General features: G+C 46.7%; 1 protein-coding gene across 1 annotated transcript in view; it reads left to right on the top strand.

Annotated features, from left to right (window-relative positions):
* The first annotated feature begins 7 nt into the window (after positions 1–7).
* LOC104514225 (N-acetylaspartate synthetase) overlaps positions 8–13,245 on the top strand; it is a 26,592-nt gene continuing 13,354 nt past the window's right edge. The window contains exon 1 of the mRNA XM_010157839.1: positions 8–62. Coding sequence (XP_010156141.1) covers positions 26–62 — 37 coding nt within the window. The 5' untranslated portion in view covers positions 8–25. The remainder of the gene's footprint in view (positions 63–13,245) is intronic.

The raw sequence follows: 13,245 nt of genomic DNA on the forward strand, positions 1-13,245 counted from the left end.
TCTCGACTGCGCGCTGCACACGGACATGTCCGACATTGAGCAATATTACATGAAACCGCCAGGTGAGTACGAATTCCCCGGAGGGAGCCTTCCGCCAGCCCTGCTCAGGGAACATGGCTGCTCCCTGCTGCTGGCGCCTTTTCCTCCTGTCAGCAGCACTGAGCAAGCTCCAAAGTTGCCAGAATGCAGCTCTTCAGCCATACCAGGCACAAAGCCGACTCTGGGGTGGGGTGGGGTGTTTTTTTCCCCTTCCCCCCCAAGATGTCTAGTCATCCAAGGCAGCCTCTGTCTGCCCCCTGAGCACAGCAGTGCTGGGTTCCACGGCCGGTCCAGGGACAGGGGTGCTGGGTGCCGCTGGGGCTGGATGATGCAGGCTATTTGCTGCAGGCTAGGTCCACCCCAGCCCTTGTTCCTTGAGCTCCTTGCTGTTGGTGTTGGCTTCGAGAGCGGGAGGACAGGGAGATGAAAGGCCTTTTAGCCCAAAGGCATAGAGGAACACATTTTAGCTATTGCACCCGTTTTCCCGTGTTGTTCAAGAACATTCCTTAATGCAAGTGTTTGGACGAGGCACAGATCAGGTATGTAAAGGGATGCTGCCTGGGTGTGACATAATCTGTGTTCATCCTTGTTACATGTGTAATTACAAATACAGTACCTAATATTATGAAGCTGTGAAAGATCTCTTATGTCATTATTTTTAAAAAACCCCTTTAAAACTTGTCGGGTGCTGTTTCCCTTTTTGTAGTCGTACATCCATGTTGAGGACCAGAGCAAGGGGATGTCTGGGCAATTACTTGGGTTTTGAGGTTTGGTTTTGGTGGTGTGCCGTGGTGAGCTGGGAGAGCAAGGTGATGACGGCATCCCACCTTGGTTCCATCTTCCTGGGGTACCTAGTCTGTTGTTTTTCTACGTGACATGTTTTTGCTGTATCGTTGCTGTTGCCCAGATGTGATGGATCTCTTCCTGGGCACTTCTAAAGGACCATAGGAAGTACCATAGCCACAAACTTCCTTCACTTCTGATGTGAAATGTTATGTTTTTCTAAAACTGTGCTTCTCCTCCAATAAAAATCCCCAAATATCTCAGATGTGCTTGCTCTAGATGTCGTTTCCCACCACAGTGTGTATCTTCTGTAGATTTTGTCCTATCTTATGCACAGGTTGTGTTTCATTTGCAGTGATTGTTTTTGGAAAAATGAAGTGGCGTGTGACTTATATTTAAAAAGCTCAATCTTCATTGAAGGTGGTGTCACAAAACCAAAAGGTCTCACAGCAGAATGTTTCTGAACCTCTGTAGCCAGACTGAACAAAGCATTGTGCTGGAGAAAGTAGTAGGGGACTCCAGTAGAAAAAGAACATGTAATAGGGGGTTAATAGGTGTTTGAGTTCTGTCGCTCATTAATGCCTGGGACTTGTACGGTCACGATTCAGGGCATGGATCAAAGTGCCTGTATTTCTAACACCAGCCTATATGGAAAATAAAGGGAAGGGACTCGAAGAGGAAGGAATGCCCTCAATTTGTTTAGGGTCAGTAATGTAATCCTGTTCAGCTGTGTTGCCAGTATGTCTTTGCAATGCGAGCACTGCTTTTGTTTGGTACCAAAAAGGGCTGATTTCAATTTTAGAGCTTTAATTTTTGGTGGAATTTAATAATTTATAATTAGGCTTCTGCCATGCCATAAAAAAAGCACATTTATTTGGTTGAAGGTTCTTGATGATCATGGTGTTAAGCAACTTGGCTGGGGTTGTAATTAGGTGAAGCCCAAAGAGGCTTTGGGGACTGGGGAGGAGAAGGACGTCTGTGGGTTGCGACTGGCACCACCAGTGATACCTGTCCACGTGCCATGAAGCTGCGTGGTGCTATTTGGTGTAGCTGTGCAGTCTTTTGCTCCTGTTTCCCTCCAAAATACAGTTGCTGGATTTCTTCCCTAGAAGGCAGCAGTATAAATAGAGTCGTCTTGGAAAAGGCTGGAGATGTGTGTGTTTTGGAGGCCGTCTTCATGAACTGCCTTGTCTGTCTGAACTTAGATAAAGGCAGCGATGTGCCGCCCATCCCACCCAAAGGACATAAAAATGACAACAAAATAACTTCCAGCCCCAAATTGGTAATTTATTCCGCTAGTTTACAAATTAGCACATAGGCAGAAATCATTGCAGTGGGAATGAAAAGGGCTCGTTTTCCTGCATATTGCTCCAGCTCAGATGTTGGTGAAAGCTTTCTCGGTGAGGTGTTAGGAAAGAAATGGTCACGGTGAGGGTCATCGGGTACAGGGGCCCAGAGGGGCTGGTGATGCTCAGAGCTCAACTTAGACAAGTTAAAAACCCCAACCTGATCTAAGTGCGGGCTGGCCTGGCTTTGGCTGGGAGTATGACCAGGCAACTTCTTGCTCCTTCTTTGCAGAATCCCTGTCCACCTGCTTGAATACTCTTTTTCTTCCAAGATGGAAAACAGGGGAAAGGAGCATTTTGTGGGTTTGTGAATTCTTGTGTCTTAGGTGACGAGTGCAACGGTAGAACTGGGATGTGGTCTTAAGGTCTCAGATCATCATGTAGGTCATGGCTTTGCAGAGGTTTTGGTCTTGGCATCCATGGTACCCAGGCACGAAAACCTGTTGTTGGCAGGGCGCTCCTTGTGGTATCCAGGGTTGGGGTACTGTTGTACAGAGTATCTACAGCAAATAGCCTCTGGTAAGGCAAGCATCTACTGTGAGGGAATATTTTAAATATTAGAGTGGGTCATTCTTGTTGGTTTTACCAAAGCTTCTGCAAAAACTGTGGGTTGGTTTTGAAACGGAACCAAAAGGACCTGTCTGCAATGAGATGGCTGTAAGCACCCGGCCTAGTGATTAACGTTGAACAGTCCCATGAGTTACATCGCATTAGGGTTTTTCTTCTGCAGTTTTTCTGAAAGCTCGCCTCCAGTTATTGTTTCAAATTTCCTCCGCTGGGTTTTGTATGAACTGAAAAATATGTGCTGACAGTGATTTCGCAGAAGTACGCTAGCCAAAATTTAAATCTTTATTTTCTTTTGCCCTCCTACACTTGCGCCAAGGATCTGGCAGAACATTTGGGCCAGCACTTAACTTCGAGCTTGTACGCAGTGGGGTGACTTGAAATTGCCGTCGATTTGAAAGGAATTGTTTGTGTTGAGACCTGTGCCACGGTCTTAAAACAGAAGATTGAATGGTTCAAACACCTTCCTGAGCACTTGGTAAACTTGCATTTTTCATTTAAAAATAGAGCTTACTGGAATTTTCTTTTTTTTTTTTTTGCTTTTTTTTCTTTATATGAAAAAAGGCATCCGGGCGTTGGAAAAGGAAGGAGTTGTATAATGGGCTTAATTGTCAACCAGAGTAACTTAGGCTCTAGTAAACAAACAAAAAAAAAAATTAATTTTAAATAGAGCCCTGCCTCTTGCATTTCTCTACGCAAATAAGAGGAGCACAGCTGGAGCTTCTTTTATATTTTGATGGTTTTGACGACTAATCAGTTTTACAGTGTCTCTTCAAGCTTCTGTCCCGGTTGGTTGTGTTGTATGTTTTCTGCTGTGGTTGGTGTGTTAGAGAGATTCTTGAGTGGCTGAGGTCTCCGCTGGAGAGCTGATGGAAACCAGGACTCCCTGCCTCTGCTGCAAAACTGCCGCTCTCCCAAAACGAGCAGAGCCAGGGCTTTGGCTGACGAGCTAGGATGTCTTCCTGCGGTGAAGTGGGATCTCCTGCAGTGGGCTGTCCTAGCAGGGTCTGCTGAGGGGCGTGCAGATGTGTCAGGGGGGCACAAAGACCTGGTGAGGGTGGGAGGTGGCCTTTGCCGGTGGCTTTTGGTGCCGTCGCCAAGCTGGGTGGCTGCATTGCGATGCCCAGCGCTGCAGGGCAGCACAGACGGGCAGGCTGGGTAGCTGGGGCTGCTGGACCTGGAGTCTTGAGGGCATCTGCTTTGCGTAACACAGCAGAGGAAGCCCAAGTGGTTGCTGCAGGAGGTGTCGGGTCACATTAGGCACGCCAGGCTGAGAGCTGTGGTTTTTGGCAGTGGCCGCACATCTGCAGCTCTTGAGCTCTGGTGCCTTGTGCTGGGAGGGGGACTTGCACCTCTGCTCTCTGGCCTCTGCCAAGGGGTGAGCAGAGCCTCCCTGTCCCACTGCCCTTTGTCCCCTGGACCTTGAGGGTGCGGATGAAGAACTTGCGTTGATATCCCAGCCTCCCTGGGGGACAGGGCAGGACTGTGCCCTGAGGAAGAGGGGCTACAAGGGGATGGCTTGATTTCTGTCACTCTTGGGTGACACATTTCTTAGCTGAGCCCAAAGGAGGGATGTGCTGCCCTTCTCAGAGATTTGGACACCAGTTGAGGTGGGGCCAGAGCTGGGTTGCGGGATGGTGAGATCCTGTTTGCCACTTGTCCCTTTTGAGGTGTATCTTGCCTTTGGTGGAACATTTGTCTGGGAGTTGTGCTCTGGGATTGGGGTCCCTTTGCAGTGAGTTTGATGTGGGACAGAGCTGACACCAGAGGATTTGAACCTGGGTGTTTGCAAGGAGGTGAGCAGCTGGATGTGAAATTGTGTGGTTCCTGCTAACCCCACTCAGCAGGTGCTGAGCCTCCGGGGTGCCTCGGGGTTGTTTTGCCAAAATACAGGGTCTGCCCTGGGAGGAGATCCTCAGCCTGGGAGCTGCAGTTGCTCTGCCGTGCCCAGACCCTTTGCAAGCCAAGGGTGGGGGTGGGTGTAGGGAGGGTTTCTCCCCACCACAAAGCCCCTGGGTGGAGGGGTGGCCATGGAGCCCAGTTCTTCCACATTCTGAGTAATGCTCAAGCTCCCAGATAAGCAGGATCGCTGCTGCCCACTGATAACATTGTTTGGAAAGAATAGAGCAGCTCCCGCTTTGCAAAGAAAGGGCTTAGTTACCTGATGCCGGAGAGGGCTCAGGGCTGCTGCTTCCCAGTGGAGGAATGCGTTTTCAGAGAGCCCTGCCCTGCTCTAGGTGCCCAGAGGGAGCTGGAATCTGAAGCATCCCTGTCTTCGGCATTTCTCGCTTACGCAGTGGCCTGACCTCACGTATCTGCCCAAGCCCCGAGTCAGCTGCCCTGCGTTGGGGTTTTCACACGCATGTCTCCTCACGCACCACGTAGAGCCTCGGGGAGTCAGCGTGGGGCTCAGAGCTGGAAAGCCACGGGGAGAGGTTGTGTCCTTATCCCTGCCTTGGCGTTTCCCGGCTCTGCTCCCCACCTCTGCTGGACACGGAGGTTAGGTCTCATCCTTGGATGGCAGGAGGGTCTGTCCCGGGAGAATCTCCTGCTGGCAGCTCTCTGACCCAAAGAGGATGCTTCAAGGGATGTGATCTGCACATCAGAGAGATGGTACGAGATTAGGATTAGAGACCTTTAATATATTTTATAGTGGGAAGTGTTACGTCTGGAAGTATTTCTGAGACTGGCCTCCTGCAAGAGGGACGGTGAAGGATGCTGCTGCTTAGCGATTCCCATTGTTGCTGTTGGGTACCTACATCTTAGCAGCACTGGAGCTGCCTGGTTTGGCATTTCTCTTGTCCAGTGCAGAGTTTGTTGGGAAGCAATAGGAAAAACAACTCCCATTTCCAAGTGTTAGGGATGTGCCTTGTCCAGCATTAGTAATGCACTGAAATATGTTGGGTTTATTTGAATCATGTAAAATACATTTTAATTTAGGTTGCCCCTCCTGAAATGCACCTTTTCTGATACTCGTGCACTCAATCACGCCTGGCTGCAGAGGAGCCTTGGCTTTTGCATCTGGGGGCAACCCCATCCTGCAAGCACTTAGCATGGGCACAGCGCTGCCAGGGCCAGCACCAGCCTGGCACTGGAGCCCCTGACCCCTACCCTGTGACCCGAGAGCTGACCCAGCGCTTTCCCCGGCAGCAAGGGTGGGCTGGAGGCAGCTCTGCCGGGCCCCAGCCCAACCCTGCGCCCCTGCCGATAAGCGCTGGGGGGAAAGCGCTGGGGGGATAATCTGGAGGGGACACAGTCCCTTGTGGTGCTGAGCCATGCACGTGTTCAAAATCCTCTCTAAAGGCAGTCCCTAGCTGGCGTGACCGTCAGTTAGTGCGGTGGCATTTAACTTGTAGCCATGACTGGGTGGGTATAATCCTCTGACCGTAAGCTCTGCCTGCAGGTGTTTGAAAACCCTGCTACGTGCAACTGCTGTTCATCAATCTTCAATACAAGAAGTAATAAGTTGTGTGAATTGAACATCAGTACTTTTTTAGGCACAGTTAACTTCTCAAGACCAGCAAACACAAGCCATGCTGGGACTTGGGAACATGAAGGGGGGCAGGAGAATCAGGTGTTCTGGGTATTTTTCTGGCTCTGAGTAATGTTTTTTAATGTTTTCTCCAATGTTGGATGTTTTCTGGCATGGGTGTGTGTAATTTCTCATGACTGTCTTAGTGAATAAACCTAAAAAGGACTACAGAATTTTCTCCGTGGGTTTAAATGCAAATTGATTACTCTTATAAAGGGTTTTCAGTGGCTCTCCTTCCTCCTCTTGTTTTCTTAGGAATGGCTAAGATTTGAAACAATTACCCAAAAGTCTGTTTCAGGTTCAGATTTTCGTAACAGCCTAAATTTAGGCTCAATGTCAGGTACCTGACTAGTGCCAAGGATTTTAAAAGGACAAAGCTTTGAGCCCTTCTTGACACTGAACTTTGGGTGTACAAACATGGACGGCAAAATCTTATTCCCAAGCACGTAATTGTGTTATATATATTATATTTTGTATTTTATTTAGCCTCTTAGGATTATCCAACAGTGTCTGTGGTCCAGTTGGTTCCTCCCAACGTGCATGACCAGGGGCCTGAATATTTTAGAAATTATCGTTAGGTGTTGCTCTCTATCTTAGGACCTCTAAATACATTGAAAAAAGCAGTTTTTATGGAAGAGCCTGATTTTTGAGAAGATTGACCGTTCAAAAATCTCCCTGAATTTCAGAGTGGATTTCTGAAATTCCTCCTGTAGGCTGAAATCTTTATTCAGGCAGGTTTTATTTAATTGCCTGGGATGGGAATGGTTGTCAGGGCTCAGGGCACTCACAGCGTTGTGTACCGGTGTTACTGCAGAGCACCTGCTCCGCTTTTGGTAATGCGGTGCTGGGGCTCTGTTACAAATAACAGCAAGTTTGATGCTGCTCCCTTCCAGACTCAAGCAAAAAAGAGACTTAGCAGAATGTTTTGCCGGCGCGTGGTTCTGCGAGGAGCCGAGGGATGTACGGGCCTTTGTTGTTGCTTTGTGCATCGGCAGAACAGGGAGCTTCAGGGTGTATTTTTGCACATTCTGTTTTCCTTTTATTTTTCCTCCCCCTTGTAGGAAGCTGAAGAATCGTTTCTTTCTCCTGACAGGTGGCTAATGAAAGCAGTCTTAAAGGGAATGCAAAGATAGCAGCATGTCTTACCTAGTTTCTGTTTACAAATCTATTCCTTGTAACCAAATAATAAGGTTTTTCGTGTTGGTTTGCTTGGTTTTTGGGGGTGGAGTAAGTTTGTTTGTTTGTTTTTTGTGGGGGTTTTTTTGGTGGTGATGTTTTGGTTGGTTTGTTTGTTAAAGGCCAAGTGGAATCACCAAGAAGCCTCATGCCTTTTATTAAGGGTGCGTCAACAATTAGTTCGTGGAGAGGTCCGGTTAGAGCCAGGTACAAGCCATGGTATCTGTTACAGATGGCTTTGAGCCATTCTTTCAAGTCATCTATTGACCCGTTGGACCCAAGCAATCAATTAATTATTTATGAAAGCATATACGGTATCATTTATTGTCTTCTATAACTGTTTGACGAGTGTTCCTTTCAAAAATTGAGAGTTTTGTTTCTTACAGGACAATTCTAAAAGGTTAAATCCACAGTTTAGTGCCAAGCTGGGATTCTGCTTTAAAATGGGATCCTGTGAGTGAAGGGGGACTTACCAAAACAGTTAACGGGATACATGTATTACGGGTGTATGTTTAAGTGCCTACGTGAGGTATTGCGATTGGATTTGCAACAGGGTGACCACAAACAGAAAAACACCGTGCATTAGTCTCACACAAGTGTGTACTGCTCGAAATGGTAACTTGCAAGTAATATTTGTCGCTTAATATTCATGTGCTGTTTCTAGGATTTAGCCAAGTGGCAAAACTGAAAACCAGAGGTTTTATGAGAAAGTGATTTTTTTTTTTTCCCATTCAGGCATTGGAAAATAAAAGGGAGGATAGTTTTGATCCAAATTAAGCTGATTTACTACTCCCGTTCTGTTATTTTTTGCTTCTTTATAGTAAAAAAAATCTGTGTTTAGTCGCGAACATAATACTTTTTTTCAGCCTTAAACAAAATTGTTTGTTCTGTTACAGGCTTCCTTAGGAACCAAAGGTCAGACCTGAGCACACGTTTAAAATACACTGACTATGGTAGAGCTGTGATGCAGGTGATGTTTGTTACCTCCCCGACAGGTCCCTCTGTTCTCTGCATGGCACTATTAAATCTATGCTGAGCCAGCACTGGGATCACCTGGATCCCAGGCCCTGTTTAAACTGTATTTAGGCGTATTTATACCAGCTTGGGAGTTGAGGAGGTGGTGCGGAGAGGGTCCATCTCCAAAGTCCTGGCGGCTGGGACATCCCCTGCGATCCCAGGGAGGACCGAACTGTGCGCAGGTGTCTGGGCTAGCAGCGCGGCGGGGATGAGCTGTGTGCAGGATTAGTGCCAGCCTGGCTTTCCTCTGTGATTTCTTTCACAGCTGAAGATCTTTGGTGAAATCAGGACAAATGTGTAAAATTGTCTTGAATTGACAAAACTGCATTTTTAAGTAAGCTACTTGCTTAGATTTATCCTCGATCACCAGTAATTGCTATACAAGCTGCTCCCACTCTCTCTTGCCAATGTGCTTGAATCCGACTTGGGAATGGGCATTGGAGATGCAAGCTTATTTGCTTTTTACAGTTGCGGCTCTTGGTCTCTGCGCTGATGCTGCTGATCAAAATGGGGGGCGATGGACCAGCTGGCCAACCATGAATGGCTTCTCAGTGCACCTCGCATACAACCCTCATTTCAGCAGCTATCAGATAATAATATCTACTGTTGGGAACCAATAGTCATTCCTTGAATAAAAGTTTCCTTTTTTTTTTTTTCTCCTTTTTCTCCCCTTGCCACAGCAGTTCTGTATTCCATTTTCCCAGTCTTGTGTCAAACTGCAATATTTGCATTTTTTTATCCTTTGAATTCTGCTTGGCTCTCTTGTCCACACATGTGTGGAATTCTCTGGTGGGTTTGTCTGGTCTGATTCTTGCTTCATTCCTCACTTCTGGCACTTCCCGAGAGTGGTGGTCCCACACCCAGCATCCCGCTTTGTATCTCGCTGATCTTCCCCTTCCTCCCACCACGCTTTTAAGTTTACGGTTGGACTGGATGATCTCTAAGGTCTTTTCCAACCTAGTGATTCTATGATTCTATGATTTATATTCCTTCACATAATTTCATTCTGTAAATACTTTGTTCTCCTCCTTTAGTTTGTCAATCAGCTATTTTGCAGGATGAGGGCAAGTATTTACTTTTGTTGGTAGAATACTGGGGAATAACAAAGATGAGAAAATAAATAGAAGTCAGCAGGATGAGGATATTGTGTCTGTTAAGCTGAAAACAGAGTGCGTCAGTGCACAAACCCACGTGCTGGTGATGGTGGGGAGAGAGCATCTTGCCTAAAGGCAGATGAGCTGCCAACAACAGGATTTCTTACACCTTCTTCAGAGCATCTGACACGCATCGCTCCCAGATGTATCTGGGCACGGCCTATTGATCTTTTCTGCTATGACTTTTCCTATAAAACCCATTCTTAACACTTTAATAAGATATATAAAATCATTATTGCAGTCAGAGTACAGAAAAAAAAACCCCATCACCCAAAACCCAAACCCACATTTAATTTACTGAGATCAGGGCTTTTTGTTCTTTTTTTAGAGGTGCCAAATCTGTTCATCCTCCCTGGAACAAGATAACAGCATCAGAAACACTGTGTAACACTTCTAGTGGGAAACCAGGGAAGACCTAAATCTGTAGTCTTTCAATTTAAAATAACGTTAGATAGTAGAACTGGAAAGAGAAGCATTTGAACGTAGCCTGGTTTGGGGCACCTGCTATTTGTAAGGGTTCAGCAATTTTAGATGATGGTTAGTTAGAGACAGCAATAAAAGCACAGCAGATACTCAGCTGCTGTCCGCTTAACAGCGGTGAGCGTCTTGGTAAAGTCCTCGTTATTGGAATTACATCATTAGTGGCGGGATTTGCTTAAAAAAAGAGAGAAGGCAAGCAGGAGGGAAGTTACTCTATGGGAGAGAGGAAGTTACTGTATGAAGGGGATGCTAATGAGAGATCTTTTAAAAATTTAAACTCTTTAGAAAGGGTATTTGCAAAACACCTTTTCAAGATTTTGCTGCCTGTAAAGTCAATTAGATTCACTTAATGGCTATGAAAATACACGTCTGGTGTGATTTCAGAACCTGCAAATGTTCAGAGGATAACATCAAGCTGTGCTTCTTGGGCAGCGATTTTCATTTGGGAACAAGCCATCATCAGGTTTTATGGGGCTTTTTTCTGAGCCATCAGTGGTCTGAAAAGCATCAAAGCATCTGCAAGGATTCTTGAGAAGTGGGAACGTATTTCGTGGATAACTCAAAGAGCTAAAGAGGGTTTGGGTGAAATTCTAAAAGAAAAAGACACAACACAAACATCCCCTCCACTCACTCACTGAGGCTGAACTCTGGGAGAGTTTGACTTAAAGATCCAGCGGAGCATTTGTTTTAACTTAATTGTGGACTGAAATCCCTTGTCTCTTTTTGGGAGCATCCTTCAGTACGGGTCCAAGTGCTCTTTTGATGTTTACAGGAGATCTGTGGCATAAATGGGAAATACAGTCATAGAGTAAACCTCGAGTATGCTGTGTGTGCTATCAGCTGCCTGCCAGATGAATTTAAGATGTTTTAGGGAAAACTGGTGCATCAGAAGGAGGAGTTGTTGCAGCTGTAAACCTGCACTGAGTTAATTCATTCTGCTCTCTCAGTATCAGGTATGGGGATTTAGGGTTATTTAGTGTTGCCTCTGTATTTGGGAAAATCCAATGGATCCTCAAAATACTTCTTTTCTCCCCAGGTGTGTGTGGATTTGCATCTCTCCTGGCTCTGGTTGCTGTAGGTGCTGTTCATATTTATAAGCCGATCCCCTTTCCGCAAATACTTGGTGAATGAGCGTGCCACAGGCTGATGGTACATGGCAAGGAAGTATTTGCTTCCCCTAGCCCTCAGCAGACTGCCCTTTGCTTCCCACGTGCCTCCTCGATGGAGTGAGACGTGGCCCATTACCTACTCACTCCATTGTTTTATTTTGCAAGTCTCTCGTGAATCCCTGGCTCTGGTGACTGCTGGTGAGGCTGGGGCTCAAAGGAACCCCGCTCCCGTGGACGTGAGGTGTCAGATGGTGATGGGTGGTCATCAAGGAGATCTGGGAATAACCAGGTTAGGCTTTTGTAGGGACATTTTTGCCTGATTAGCCTGGTGTGGTAGTCTGAACACGTGGCAAAAGGTGGGGTGTTTCTTTTCTTTTTTAATTCGAGAGATGGAGAGATTTGCACATGTAATTTTCATTTTCTGTTAATGCATCATCCACAGCAGGGCCGTCGTCTGTGCCCAGCCCGACAGATGTTCATGTATTTATGGATGTGGAATTTTCTTGTGCTGCCACATTAAATAAATGTGCTAGTTTCAGTCTGGAGTAGCAGAGTTCAGTAGAATTACACCCAAGACGCGTTGGCCTTGATGTAGTGGAAGAAGGACGTAGAAATACGTTGGTTTTGACAACAGTGAGCATCCAGTCGTGTTTTTCTGTGCCGTGGCAGTGCTCTGGCTTTACATGGGTCATTGCCACCGGTTTGCGGAGAGTTAAAACCTGAAGTGAAGGTGTTAGTTTACGGTGGGAGCCTGCGGTGGGATGGCCATGGGGAGGTGGTACCTGAAGGGCAGTAGGTTGATTTCAGAGAGGTTTGCTAGTTATTTATTCATTTATTTACATGGTCTAGGAGTTGCTTTTGCTACAAACTGAAGCATTAGTCCTGTCACTGCCTCCAGCTTTGGATGTCAGAAGTGCATGGCAGACCCCATTTTCAAGGGAAAGACCTTGTTTCTTGGCATTCTGCAGGTAGAAATTGCATTTCCCCTCCCCCTGCAGTCACTTTCCATGCCAGGATGACTGCGCCGCTTTGCTGGCAGCAGGGCAGGGAGGCTGTGGGTTTGGTTGTTTGACCCAAATCTGATTCTCCTCACCAGCTTTATCATCATTTCAGTTCCCCTGTTTAGTCATCTGCTCCTTACCCAGAAGTTAGGGGGATAGGTTTGACCCGTTGGCTGGGGGGCTCGTACTAACAGGTCAGACCGTGTTGGTCTCAGTGAGAAGTGCCTGAAGAAGCACCCTTGGTGAGTGGCTGGGGAGGACAGAGGTAGTGAGCTGTTCTGCAGTGCCACCATCACTCCTCACCTCTTGGACTCTTCCCAGTGCAGTGCAATGGATTTTGGTGGCTCATCTTGGTGCAGTAGATTTACTATTCACGTGCTGTGATATGATGGGGTGGGCTGGTCCCACCTGATTATAACTGGTGTCTGTGTTGGATGCCTGAGCTCTGGGCAGGGTATGTGTGCAGCACTGTTTCAGGCTGCTGTCCTAGAAGTAGGAAGAAATATTTTTTGCTTGCAATAAGCTCAAGGAGATCATGCCATTTACCATCTGACCATAGATTGTGCCAAGTCTGTGCCCCAAACCTTTCCTTTTTTCCATCTTCCTCCATGTTGACTAATGAATTCATGACTGTGGTTTCAGAGAAAATATAAGCCCTTGTGACTGCTGTTTCACTCCTGTAGGTTATTAATTCAATGGAAAGTTTGAGGTCGGGGACGTTTGATTCGTTGTGATAGCAACAAGGTAGGATTCTTGTGGAACTTAGCATCTGCAGAAAGAAAGGCTCTGAGCATAGCGGAGTTGTATTTATCGTTAGTGCTAGGAGAGTATCGTGGTAGCTTCTCTTTGTGCAGCATTTGGTGAAATGCAGTCCCTGTCCATCAGGTGCGCCCCAGGAAGAAAACAAAGGAGCAGCCCTGGGGTCTGAGACTTTTCTGGTCAGTGTTTCTGCACCATAAATATTGCTAACTGCTGCTTGTCATTATTGCTTGTCAGCTGCTCTGGTAGTGAAGTTCTCATCCAGAGGTTTTTGAGGACAGCAGG

The sequence above is a fragment of the Eurypyga helias genome, unplaced genomic scaffold, assembly GCF_000690775.1.
Source record: "Eurypyga helias isolate BGI_N326 unplaced genomic scaffold, ASM69077v1 scaffold4288, whole genome shotgun sequence".
NCBI lineage: Eukaryota > Metazoa > Chordata > Aves > Eurypygiformes > Eurypygidae > Eurypyga > Eurypyga helias.